This window comes from Colias croceus, chromosome 18 (assembly GCF_905220415.1).
Source record: "Colias croceus chromosome 18, ilColCroc2.1".
Lineage (NCBI taxonomy): Eukaryota > Metazoa > Arthropoda > Insecta > Lepidoptera > Pieridae > Colias > Colias croceus.
Window position 1 is genome coordinate 7058835 of NC_059554.1, and position 14748 is coordinate 7073582.

A 14748-nucleotide genomic window follows, 5' to 3' on the forward strand; every position below is an offset into this window, starting at 1 on the left:
ACACAGTAACCTATTTACCGTTAACCTATATAACGTTTGCCAAAAAAATACAGCGATAAAGCGCTCGTAAATACAAAGCTAAGCTATAGCCGCTTTAAGTCTACAGCTGTATTAAAATTTAAAAGTACCTAAGCATGAAAATCCGGCAAATACCATTACATCCTCACGTCGTTCACAAAGCTTAACAAATTACACAGGTAAGCGCATTCAGCGATAAAACAAACTATCTTATTAGACGGTAACAAAACAATGGAACTTTACGCAGCGCTGCAGCTGCTGTTTTAATATCATTTGTGACGTTTACGCGCGAAAAGTTTTACGACCCGCAGACGCATCAAAATTCAAAAGTCAAGTGATGTAGGAGTGGATATAGTAACGATGTCGATTTGATTATTTTAATCGTTCATAAGTAGCTCTATTTACTCGTAGATCCTACCTTCGACTACGTACGCTTGATAAAATTATTAATATAAAACTTTTGAGTGCCTTTCTATAAATCGGATCGCATCTTGGTTGAAAAATCCGGCCCCACGTTACTTCCCAAATTTCATGTTTGGTGGTCAAATTTATTTTTAAAGTGAAACTTTTATTACATCGTCTCAAACTTTTTAGTCTTTAGCGCATGTCGCGTGACGCACGATACGTACGATAATTATCGTACAAATACGATAATTTTTAGTTAAATGTCTATAGTGTGAAAAAAAGTTTCACTTTTACCGTGGTTTCATAAAACCACACAACATTTTTTTAACTATCTTTTTCTTTTATAAATGATTTTTTCTATGAATTACTGTTTAAGATTCGCATACTTTCATACATAGTAACCTTTCATATTTCCTCATGATACAGTGATTGCTAGTCAACTCACTTTTTCCAGTATTTTTTCAATGCCCCTAGATTAGCTTCCCCATGAAGTAATGTCCAATCATGCAATAGATTTTTATCTCTTTATTAACATACAAAAAACAAAGAATAATCGGTTCAATATTGATTATTAAGTTCTCTCCTTGATCTTTCCGAGAGCTTTATTCGTTTTTTGATGTATATTAATTAATGTATCGATAAGTTACGTTGACATCACTAAAGGGTTCATTTTACGAGCGTTTCGTCTCGTATCCGAGTTCCATTTTAGAACGAGTCCTCGCTTGTGGTAGGTCATTGGAATAACAGAATAAGGTCGATATGCCTTTAATTATATCATAATTTATCAACAGCAGAGAAATAATTGTATTATAGATATAGGATTTTTCAAAGTAGTGTTCAATGTTCATCAAGATAATGTCTTGAGTTGGATAAATAGATAAATTTTACATACGATCAACTGGACAAATTACGATTAAAAAAAAATACAATGAAATTATCTCTGTTGATTTCGCAACAGTTTATAAAATGTATCAGGTAGCGAACGGTCGTGGGTAAAAGCTGGATAAATAATACTACTTAAATAGTTAGAAAAATTGCTGAGCATAAGGTGACCGCATTCATTTGTTTATCCAGCCATGACAAAAATCTGTTTTGATATCCGAGTTAATTAATAAATGAATATGGAGCTAACGTGTAAGTATAACATAACACGATGTTTTACAATGCGCCTCAGCTAAACTAAACCTCACAGATTGCATGATATTTGCATTTATTATCTACAGGTATTAACCTCGGGGAAGTAAGAAAAATGAACAATTAGATCTCTCAATAATCTATAGCACAATAAAATTCCGAAGCGTCATTAAAATTTACCATCTATTAGAGAAGTTGCAATGGAATGCATAAAAGTAAAAACACTAAAATTTTTCCTTGGAACAAGTCTGCGTATAAATTACGAGGTTATAAAAGTTTTTGTTGCGAATAGTGTTGCTATAAATCCCCTATCCCTTTCTAGCCGGCTTTTACGAGCGTGAAAACGCGAGATGGTTATATATTTCATGGGTTTTATTGCAGACGCGCATCGTATATATTGTTTCGGAAAGCTAATCATGACTCTCCATTGTAAATCAAAGTAATAATGACATTTGTATTTGTTATCTGCCGTATTAGGCTATGTTTTTGCGATCGGCCGCTTTGATCTGTGCAACAGAGAGCTTTTTCAGTGAACTTTGATTACACCAGACGTAGTTTTTAGTTTTCACTGAACAATGCTTCGACGTTGAAGACTCACGAACGTGCAAAAATATAGATCGACATATTCGACTTACCTGCACATAATTCATTTCATCATTGCTTCAATAAATGAAGATGTTGTTAATAGCGACATGAGTAATGGGTAGAAAACTTTCCCATTAATTACGCTAGCTTTTCGCTCGCGGATTCGCCCGAAGTTAAAGGAAATTCCTATGGGAATGAGATGTTTCGTCGACGCGTTTAAAAGTTATAACTCTCTAGCTTTCTACATATATCCAGACATAAAAAAAAGGTGTGCGTGTACTAGTGTACACACGTAAGAAGTGAAACTTCTTTATGATCTTATTTTTCAAAATATAATTTACTATATGCAACTTTACAGAAATACGTCGAATCACACGTGGTAAGGATAAGAAAAAGATGGCGCGTAACGGAAAAATGTCACGCGTAACGAAAAAATGTTACACAAAATTTTTTCCAACCCCGATAAAGGAGTTTCACTTCAAAAATCACATTATGAAATCGATTCCTTTACTATGTAAAAGTTGACAAACAAATTAATATTCTTTCACATCCCTACTAATATTATAAATGCGAAAGTAACTCTGTCTGTCTGTCTGTTACTCAATCACGCCTAAACTACTGAACCAATTTTCATAAAATTTGGTATGAAGATATTTTGATTCCCGAGAAAGGACATAGGCTACTTTTTATCCCTGGAAAATGACGCAATACCGGAAGTCCCACGGGAACGGAAACTATGCGGGTTTTTCTTTGACTGCGCGGGCGAAGCCGCGGGCGGAAACCTAGTTTATTATATATTAAGGAGTATAAGGACTAAGGATTTAAAAGCAAACAAAACGAGACAAATTGGGTATTGCGTTCACAATATTGAAGAAGCCACAGAGTAGAAAATACATGGAGAGTGTCGTAATCGGCTTGTGCTATGGAATTATATGAAAAATTATCTTGTTCACCGTCCACGTCTTGTGTGGTTACTAGACAACTTGTAATGATAAATACATTATTAACTAGCTTTTCATCCGCTTCGCCCGCTTTGTCTAAAACCGAATATATTATTATACTAAAACCTTCCTCTTGAATCACTCTATCTATTAAAAAAACCGTATATAACTCCGTTGCGTAGTTTTAAAGATATAAGCATACAAAGGGATATAGGGACAGAGAAAGCGACTTTGTTTTATACTATGTAGTGATTATCTTGTCCATGTCTTGTGTGGTTACTAGACAAGCTGATTATAAATAACCACTTGAAGTGAGTGGCCAACTGAATGGATTCATCTGAATGGATTCATCTGAATGACAGTGTAATTGAACACATCGATTTACTATAAAAATATAACTGGTTTGATGGTTGGAGTTAAATATTAATATAATTACGAGTAATTTCCAGTATCTAACTCAAACTATTTAAATGAAACAACCGTTTTAATTTCAACATGTTGGAATACATTACTAAAAATACGCAAAAAAATCTTAAATTTTCTTAATTTTTCCGCGCGGACGGAGTCGCGGGCGGAAGCTATTTAAATATATTTTTATTTCAATTAACAGTTTCTCGGCAAACTTAAAAGCTATTCTAGATTGGCGGCGTTTTCCCTTTATCATAGCAATCAATATGTTAATGTGATGTTAAAATCATCGTAAAATATTGTTCTACTAGATTATGCTTATTAAATACATTGTTCTATGGCTTCAGAAATTGTAAATCAGCATAATTATACACCATAATATACAAATTCGTTTAAATTTGATGTTATAAACAACAAACGAACAAAATTAAAACACAAACAAAACAAAAAAAATGAAATTTTTACGGATAAACAATTGACACCTTGAATTAGTACGCAAAAAATGTGTTAATGTGACTCATAAATTCAACCCAATCGGCTAATAAATATTTTCTTGTCAAATTCACCGCATACAAAACGTCATCTTAATTAATTAAAGGTTGTCCAGGTGCGTCGTTCTTGTATTAATGTATTCAGGCCAATTGAGGTAGGATAAAAATGCGAGAGGGCAGTGTAGAAACGGCCTCTGCGTACGTGAGCGGTAATTAGCTTTCGCGTGTTTGAACCCCAAAAAGAAGGATACGGTTTCGCGGCATGGAGGTTCAAGTTAAAAAAGAACACATAATATTTTATATCAAATCTAATAAAAGAAGTGATAAGACCGTATAATGTTACCGTGAGGATGGTGTTTATATGGCTCTATATCTATTTTCTATCAAGGATACAAAATGCAAAATATGGACAATTTTTTTTCCGGATTACGAAACAAACACAGAAAGTATGAAGAATTTTGTATTACCTTATTCTCATAATTCTATGACCTCTTTTGTAAGATACGGTATTATGTAGTCCATGCCCAGTTTATGGGCGGTCTCTATCAAAGATAAAATTACATTGTTTAGCCATGTATGTTGAAATCTCCATCTAATCTCAGATCGTCGTTCCTGACCATACCTGATTATACCTGACCTACCAAAATAAAAAAAACGCAAACCCGTTCACTAACTAAACGTTACACAGGCCGGCAACATTAACCTCTTCAAAGAACATAAACCGCAATACATCAGTAATAAATAAAATACTTCGCAAACATTACGCGACCATGCGAAAATGACTGATCGATAAATTTTGAGTGAAGTGAAGCACGTTTAAAAAAAAGCAAATTAATCGACGTTGAATATCTTGACCTACGCTAACTGTATACGTGAGTTGCTTTTAAAATAATCTGTACTGACGCGGAGCCAGTTTTGGAAGGGAAAAAATATGTATCGATGTAAACGTGTTTGGAAAGCAATGTTCAAAGAAATTTTGCGTAGCCCTGCTCGTGTGTGAAGTTGGAATCGTGTTTTAAAAGAAAAAATTTTAATTAACGTTATTGCAGGAGATCTGTAAATGAGGTGACGTTATAATTACAAATAAAGAGATGCCATTTTTTGGAAATGTTTTAACGCCATTTAAGAATCATGCGTTTCGTGATTTTTATGAAGTCATGTCATGTAATGTCCGTACTATTTAAAAGGTTTATTTTGCTCTCACATTTTTTCCATCAAGTCTACGTAATTTGTAACGATTTATTGGTTTACGCCATAAAAGGTGGACCAAGAGACGAATAAAATAATTTAATTAAAACTAAATGCATCCGTACAGAGCAATTAGTTGGCCAGTTATTTAGGATTATGTGTTTATGTTAACCGATTAGGGCAGTCAGTAAGAAAAGTCAATGATTTTAACGATCTATATACGTATGTGGGCGTCACCGTTTCCATTTATAGACTTGGTCTCTGGTACATACAAAAAATACGGGTTAGATTTTTCTGGACGAATAGAATTCTTGTGACGTCACGCACAACCAAAATGGCGGCTTCGCACTATTCATTAACCCTAGATCACTAATCATTCGTCTCACAGTCGACCGGCACCTGTTGCGTTCGATGTTTAGGTATGTTCCCAACACTTTCTCGTCCCGCCCCTCTCAGTACCTTCCTGATTGGCAATTTATTGACCCGTGTGGAGATGACGCGGACGCACGCTTTCTAGTTCCGGAGTTATAGCAAAATATTCAACTCACAGACGAATGTGTAGTGACTACGCGTGCAATGTGAACAAAGGTGTATTTTTGATTAATCGATTTTTTTATTGTTTATTGATACCAATCTATAATAAACGTTGAATAATACTTATTGTAGAAAGTTTATCTGCCTTTTTGCTAGTAATGTATACTGTTTCCTTTAATAGTTTTTGGAATAATACGAATTAAAAAAATTAACCTTCCTTTTATTGTATACATGAATTCAGAGAGAGATCAGGAGAAGATATTGAGTATTCTTGAAGAATGCGACAGCCACAATAAAGAGGGCGAGACACTTGAACATCAGTTGGATGGTTTTCGTAGCTCAGATTTCGAAGGCGAAGACAATTTAGAGAGAGATTTAGCAATCGCTACTGATCAAAGTGAACAAGAATCTGATACGTCTTCTGACCAAGAATTCAATTTTAGAGGGAGAACTTTTGTATAAGGAGGATAATAGTCTCTGACGAGGATACCAGCACGCAGCCAGAAGGCCGCCAACAGCTATAATAGCACCAAAAACGCAGTCGACGCAGTTGACCAAATGTGCTCAACAATCGGAAGACCTAGGTGGCCTTAGGTTATATTTTATAATATTCTAAATTTATGCATAGTTAATATGTAATTTATGTATCTAACATGGTGAGGCTGCGTCAAAAACCATTAAAACTAAGAACTTTCATTCAAAAAATGGAAGATGGCCTAACTGAACCATGGTTGCAGGAGCGGTACAATACACCAACTTTGAGGAAAAATATCAAAACATACATAAAAGATATTCTAAAAATCGATGATGTTTTTCCTAGTACGTCTCAAGGCGGACAAATAAACGCAAAATATGCCGATTTTGTCCATATAAAAAACGCAGAATGACTAAAAACTCATGCCACTCATGCAGAAAGACAATTTGCGGCGAGCACACAATTCCTAGATGTAATGACTGCAAAGATTGGAAAAAAAGACCTTCTTATTTCTTATAATAATATTTAGATAACTAACTTGGCTATGTTGTTAATTATTTCACTTAAATATAACAAATAAATAAAATACATGCATTTTAATTTGTTCGTCTGTAAGTCGAATGTTTAGTGACAAAGTAACACAGAAATATGTTTAGTGAGCTAGGGTTAAACGAATTAAAACATAATGACAATCTTTCTGGACCTAATTTCATGAATCAATTGTAGTTTGAACTGGTAGCGACTAGCGGATGAAAAAATATGTTTTTAATTTAGGCTTTTAAAAGAGTGCAGTAAACTTTGATATGTTATAGCCAAATTCAACATTCTCGAATATGTCATATGATACAAGCCGCTCGACCGGTTTCGATCGGGTTAAAACCAAAATGAAATTAAGCCTATGTCACTCAGGAATAATGTAGGTTAGGTTCCATGTTATAATTTTCAGAATCGGTTAAAAAGTTTAATCCGTTTTAAGTCTCCTTTATAATATGAATTTATATTTATTGTTAATCTTAAACATATAAAATGGCAGTCTATAAACAGTTTATATGCTTCTTTTAAGCTATTGCTTTAGTTCACATATGCGTAGGCGTCAGGTACAAAATGGTATATGAAGTGAAATCGTCATAACTCTTTGAGTTATTGCAGAGTTACAGACAGACGTACAGAGTTCTAACAGCTTAAATTTACGAGTGTAGTGACAGTACCACATTCGCTTATGAGTTATGTTTTATGGCGAAGGTAAATCTTAGAGAAATGCTTTTATTCGTGACACTTGCTAGGTAGTTGTTATAACAATTGTGCAAATATAATAACGAAAATATAAAATACAAGAACCTATCAATTTTAACCTGTCTACAACGTTTGCATTGTTGTATTTTAATGGACGCTTCTTTTTTATGGTAGGTACTAAGTGCGTGAGCTTTACCAGAACGCTATCTGAAAAACACAAACAGCTTACATTAAACCTAATATTGATTTATCTATGTAATTAAAGAACAGAATGTAGAGCATAAATTAAACATAATAAATACTAATGCATCATTTCTCTTCATTATTTTAACTAACTAATAACATTGATCATATTCAGATATCACGTGTCGCCAAATAATATTCAAAGATTAGAACATTCTAGATTGTTTGCGCAATTTTATTTGCAATAACTATTTCCAAGTGCTCGGACACATACGGTTTTACTGTTATCATCGCGAGGTTTACAACCTATCACATGGCTTCTGAGCCAGGAATTGATGGCATCGTTAACTTGACGTTGGGATAGGGAAGTGTTTCAGGTTAATTATTAATATTTTAACGACGCTCGCTTCACAAACTTTTGTGGAGCGCTGTATTTGAATGATGTTTTAACACACATAAACTATATCATACGAATATGTAATTATGGAATACTAGCCTTCCGCCCACGGCTTCGCCCGCGTTTTCAAAGAAAAATCCGCATAGTTCCCGATCCCGTGGGATTTCAGGAATAAAACCTATCCTATGTGTTAATCCAAGTTATCCTATATTATTATGTGTGCTAAATTTCATTGTAATCGATTCAGGAGTATTTGCGTGAAAGAGTAACAATCACACACACACATCATCACAAACTTTCGCATTTTTAATATTAGTAAGATTTGAACATTTGATTTAAATTTTTTTTGTATGGCATTATAATATGTTATGTCTATGATTTGATAGAATAATAATTAATAAGTGAAGTTAACGACTTACTGATATTTAAGATACGTAAAATATAAATTATATACATATATTAAAAATAGGTGATCATAAACAAATTAATTTAAAAAGTTCACTCTACACAACTTAAAAAAAAGAAAAAAAACGTATCTAATGTTTCAATATTCATAGTAAAAAAGTGTCCTTAATTTATGCTGCAATCATGAATTCATTAGCCTCGAGAGCCAAGACACGGCTCTAAAGCTTGATGGGACCGAAGATTTATATATTTTGACTAGACTGGTACTTCAGATCTGATATAGCTACCCACATAAAACATTGACACTGTGCTTACTTCAATCTAAATAAATACCTATACATGTAGTTAAAAATAAATAAAAACACGCTTTGGAAGGTATACTCATGAAATTATTGTTTTGTCACCAATCCTCGATACGCTTAGATTAGATACTTACGCCGTTAGTACACCGACGCATTCGCGTGCGGCAGCGAAACAACGAAAAATCTGTCAGTAGTATGGCAAGGTTTTCGCATATGATATGTCTCACTCTAGCACATAGATAGATAAAATAGGTGCATCCTTGTCAGTATTGTTTCGCAAGGAACTGCGAAATGGCCATTACACAGACGCATTGCGAAAAAGTTGCGAAAACACTGCTGTTTACTAACGTTCTGCAGATATTTCGCTACGCAGTAGTTTCGCAGAGATTCGCTGCCGCACGCGAAAGCGTCGGTGTACTAACGACGTTAATGATCTAAGTCGGTTACGTATACAAATTTTGATTTAAATCTGTCTGTTTAATGTGGCTCAAAGTGGAGCCTTAATGCGTCCTTTACATACAAACTAAACATACAGGTCAAGCCAACCCAACCCAACTAAGAACATGTTAAAATGGCTAAATTTATTAAATAAATAATAATGGGCTAAACTGTGTAGCAGCACAGTAAGTAGTAACACATTAGGGGTTTTGCTTGAATGCGTATTATTTAAATAACTTATTCTTGGTTAGGTTTTACGCCAGATTATACTGAAATAAGCGGGGAAATTTAAATGCCTTTTGTATTCAATCGAAGAATCTTAACGGTTTTGTTAACAATAAACGCGCATAGCTATGCAAATATTATGTAGTTTTACTGATACCACCGTTAATTCAGTGATAGGGGTTTGTTGATTCTATTTGTTTACCTATTGTGGTAGAGAAATTTAAAATTAAGTAGGTAAGGTTGATATTACTTTTTGCTAACCAATTTTTTTTGAGCCAACATTTGCTATTATGTTAATGTGGACATTTTTAAAGCTAAACAATCTATTACCTAACTACATTCTTTAGTTTTCAACCGTTTCAATATTATTGGAATGTAGATAACGAGTAGGTCTGTATGGTATACATATAATACATAAAATGACAATGTTCATGACTAGACTTAGACATACTTACCTGTTGTTAGTATAACAATCAAAATTTAACCATACACTTTAAAACATTACTAACCAATGGCGGTGCCGCGTCGCAATGCTACAAGTGCGCAGGCGGCGGCGAGTGCCTCGCAGCGAGCGGCAACGGTAACCATGGTGACGCGTACTCCGGCGTGATCACGCACCGCGGCATGCGGCACACGCTTGGCCGCTTGCGCGCCTGCAGCTCCAGCAGCGAGCACAGCGACCGCTCGTACAGCTGCCACTGCCGGACCACCCAGTGTGCTGCAAATATATGCAAACTTAGCTCACAATTCGAAATAGTTTGGTCGATCCTCGCGAAGCAATTGCTGACTAAGGAAAACGCGTGAGCCAACATTTTGCTATTGATCATAATAAGTAGGGTTCACACAGAGCGAGCCTCTCGAATCATGTGCTGGCCCGAAGCACAGACCTAGCTGCTTCGCGAAGAAATCCTTCGAAAGCTTACTCGCTCTGGGAAGACCCGCCTATTACCAAAGATTGCAATAGCTTGGGTAAGGCTAATGAAAACACGCGAGCCGTCATTTTCTTCCTCCGAGGCACAGACCATACAGACCGAACTGCTTCGCGCTGTGCTTCGCGAGGCTGCTCGCTCTGTGTGAACCCACCTATTACCAGAGATTAAAACAAATCCGCGCTAATTACTAAATCTAGGGACAGTACAACTCAATCCAAAAAATTAAAAATAACCACTTAATTTGGCCGGGTTATCAAGTTATTGCGAGCAGTGTGTTTCGATGCGTTCGTGTAATTTATTACAGCTTGATTCAATTCACAGAAGTATACCCGATTGAACATGTATTTATCTTTTTGCAAGATATAATCAACTCATGATTGATAATGATGAGCTTAACTCAGTGGTTCGGAAGTAATTAAAATACGTTTAGATCTGAAATTGTACGTGCGACTGAGTTGTAATGACACTAAATTAAGTTGAATTATGACACTCGATTTTTAATTCACAATTCGCCAAAATTGAGCAATCGCCGGGCTTTTTTTTAAACATAATAAATTATATAACTTAAATATACTTTTTAAAGAAATTATTACTACTCACGGTTTACTGGTAAATGTCATTGATTTTTCATAACCTGGAATTCGTTATTTTATTCATGCTTTTCTCTTTCAATTTACTTTTAAATGACCCTTAACATAGCACCTACATATTGTTGACGCAGAAAACATTTGAATTATTGTAATTAGACCATTCATTTTTTTATGAACATAATTATAACAATTACTACGCATTACGTGCGGTAGACACTCAGAAGGTTTAATTAATTTAATTCAATTGATCTTAAACTAATGAATGCCTGTTAACGTTAATTATTCATGCGAATATTTTAACCGATCACTCAATTTCTTCGAACGATATTATACTACATAATTATGGGTAAGTAAGGTTGCTAAGGCCACAGTTAATATACGTACGTACGGAAACTACAAAAAATACGTCCGAAACATCGGAGGGACTAGTAAGCTGCGGTCAAAGCGTTGTTGTCAGTAGCGATTGCCCTCTTCAAAAAGCGCGTGAAACTTCCTTCAACGGCCACGGCACGGCGTATCGCATAAAGGTTACGTACCTAATGAAAAGATTTACAAAGTAACAACCTGATTCAATGGAGGGTTCATCGGCTTAGATGTCTTATACTGTCTGTATTCTATTGACTGTGGTAAGGCTACTAAGGCGGTCTACGAGACTGCAACTCGATACCATGTGCCGAGACGCGACAGAATGCGAAAACGTAAGCCGCAGTCCGCACCTCCACGTGTGACGTCACGCGTCGCTGCGTATGTTTAGTTGGCCACAAAATGCACTTTTGTTAGGTTAGCTTTTTCTTATTTTGTGTGCATACATTGTAAGGCATAGTGCTACGTGCATAATGGACATTACGACAGTATAGAATAATTAACAACGTGTAATACTTTGAATTAGAATTTATAGTACCTACTAGTATCTACCTAATGATTTCACAGTATCCTAATAGTATTTGGTGTCCAAAAAGTGATCTATTGCTTCTGTTGTTTACATGCAAAACGTCAAATTTTTGTAACAAGACTAATGACCTAATGCAAGGTGCGAGAGATTTAAGATACGTTTGTTAGAATTAAAAAAAGCTATCTATACTGCTTCTACTTATTAAAAGTATGATACAATGTAAACTTCCCGTCTTACGCGGGTCGTATGTCGCGTACGTGTCGCTTAAATATCTCACTGCGTTACATTGTAAAGTGTCAATCGACATGCATCAACTATTTTTTAATTTACTTTTTTATTCTAGTTTTAGCTATTAACTGTATATAGGACAACCACATACTATTTATACCCTTAGATTTTTCTTTATAAGTTTAAATCTTTATACTTTATACTAATATTATAATTTATAACGGTCAATTATTTTAAATTTTCAAAACAGACAGAAACAAAATACGAGAAAATACGTATTTGATATTTAAATTGATGGAAGCGTTTTTTGATAATACTTTTAACAAATGTTATAATGTTCAATTGTATTAAATATAGGTACCCGAAGCACTAATCAATGTAGGATATGAAGCAATAATTAAGTAATCTGTGATATGAATAGTACATTTATATTAGAAAATATGGAAACGAGTAGGTAAACAAGTTCATTATAAAGAGGAATTTATGATTATCCCAGCTTCTATACGCGAGCTTTCCGCTGATTCGGAGAAAAACTTTATAATAGAACTACGCAATATAGAAAATTGAAATAATATGATCCGATGTAATTTGTTTACCAAAAAAGGTCATTTGATAAAAAGAAAGGAAATTGACACTTATTACAGCTCTGATTATAATTAGATATAATTGATTATTACAAGTTTCTGAAACTATTTTAATGCATTGCTTATGATGTTTAATAGGTTACAAATTACAATACGCAATGATTTACATACCGTACACATTCACATTTGAATTATTTTCATGTAATTTGTATTAACATGCTGATTAACATTTTTTGCTCTTTATGCATAAAACTCGGTGTCATAATAACGGTGCTTCAATTTTGCATAATATATCGATTTGAACAACCGCATTACGCATGCCTTCTTTTCGATTCATTTTCATTGCTAATTGCACTGCATAGTAGTAATATATTGTTCAATGTTTGTCACTAAGTGCTATTGACCTTGAGATGAAATAAACCATGTTCTTTGTAACGATCTCGTGATCAGATGGAGTTTGCAAGAAGCACGTGCAACTAACACATTAGTCTATTTTTATTTGAACAGCGTTAGCTTCAATTGTGTAATTGACTGTTGATTAACTTCGTAGGTAATGACTGTTTTGAAACTAATAAGTTATTGTTACATTTTGATTGATGCTTATTGTGTGATGACATTAATCATTTTATATCCTGCTAAGATAAAAATAATGTTTCTAAAGCAATTCTACACACCTGAGCACAGTTTAGATACCTACTCGACCTGAGTAAGCATGAATTTCAGCGCGAATGTAGGTATATATTTAATTAAATCATGGACTACCTACTATCTAATTTCTATTGCCGCAAAATACAGATTTTTTTATTATACCATGCGTATACGCAACAATGTCAATCACAAAAGGCGCCGACTGAATCGTGCAAGCTAAATGGCCAATGGCTATCGCAAAATGTGATTGCAACGTAACCATTAACAAATGTTACTTTGTTGTTGTCTGGGCACCGTGAATCTGTTTGTATACCGTCGCCGTAGCGGTACATTGCAATTACGGCGGGTTGCACGTCCCGCGATTATACTAAACACCCCTCATGAGGCATGCCCCGGGAGGAAACTAATGAGATGATAGGCCATAATTCAAAATCGTGCCTCACTCCCGAATAGTAATGAAAGGCCTGCGCGAATCAAACTCAAATGAAATATCAGGTGTCAATTTATGAGCTCCGAGCCTGGTAGCAGTAGGTTTTTTATTCGTTTTCGTTCCTTTGGAGAATCAAATTTATGGGTTAATTTAATAATCGTTCATTCAGTGGTTTTGGAACATTGTTTTTTTCAATTTATGTTGTATGCCTGGCTACGTATAGGACTTTGATTATTTTATAAATTAGATAAATAGAAAGTGAGAGTGGAAATGTTTAAGAAAAAAATTCTTTAAATTAAATCTAAATTTAAATACGAAAATTCTTATTCCTTTTGTTTTATTAAAAATTAATTATTAAATTAGCTTCGCATAACCACAGTAAACAGTATTAAGTATACGTTTGTACGACAAAAAAGTATAGCACCTACCTACTTGTTCCTTTTGTTCTATTAAAAAAAATAATTTTTAAATTAGTTACACATAACAGTACAATTACCTAAATATAAGTGTATTGTTAATTATGTCATCCACTTCATCTGTATAGGGGTCGAATCTTAAAAAACGCTTGACCTATATTTGATAATGTAGTACCCTCGTACTTCCACACTATTTTCATTATTAATTGCACCAAAATTGGCTCAATTTCTCCACGATAGCGTAACTGGCGGAAATAGGAATGTAATTTTTTAATACTAGGTATACCTAGTATCGATAATCATTAAACGATTACGTATTGAATATAAACATTGAGCTAGAAAAATACGGATTGGAGTAATTATACTTTAAATAGATAAAAATCTTTGTATTAAATAATGCTGTAATAATGCAAAACCATAGCAGATAAAGAGAACTCCTCTTTATCTGCTATGGTTTTGAAGACAAAATAAATAAAAACTTGTAAGTATGTAAAATATGTATCACGCCATAATCTACATTCATCACACAACCTAGATAATTTATAAAATAAAAATTATTTGACGTCGTACTTATTTAAATAATAACGTGTGTGCAAAATGTGACCATAAATTTTGCTATTGAAATAAATATAAAATTTATTAGCAGCTACTTTAAATTTATTAGCA

General features: G+C 34.2%; 1 protein-coding gene across 6 annotated transcripts in view; it reads right to left on the reverse strand.

Moving 5' to 3' along the window:
• Positions 1–14748, reverse strand: part of LOC123699944 (protein doublesex) — a 119593-nt gene that overhangs the window by 23880 nt on the left and 80965 nt on the right. For 4 of the 6 annotated variants that reach the window (XR_006752578.1, XR_006752579.1, XR_006752581.1 and 1 more), the window contains exon 5: positions 9991–10080. Coding sequence is in view for 2 of the 6 variants with exons in the window: in XM_045646995.1 (XP_045502951.1) it covers positions 9896–10080 (185 nt within the window). In the remaining 4 variants the exon portion in view is untranslated. Of the gene's footprint in view, positions 1–9871; positions 10081–14748 lie in introns of those variants that run through there. The other 2 variants (XM_045646995.1, XM_045646994.1) reach the window with 1 other exon arrangement.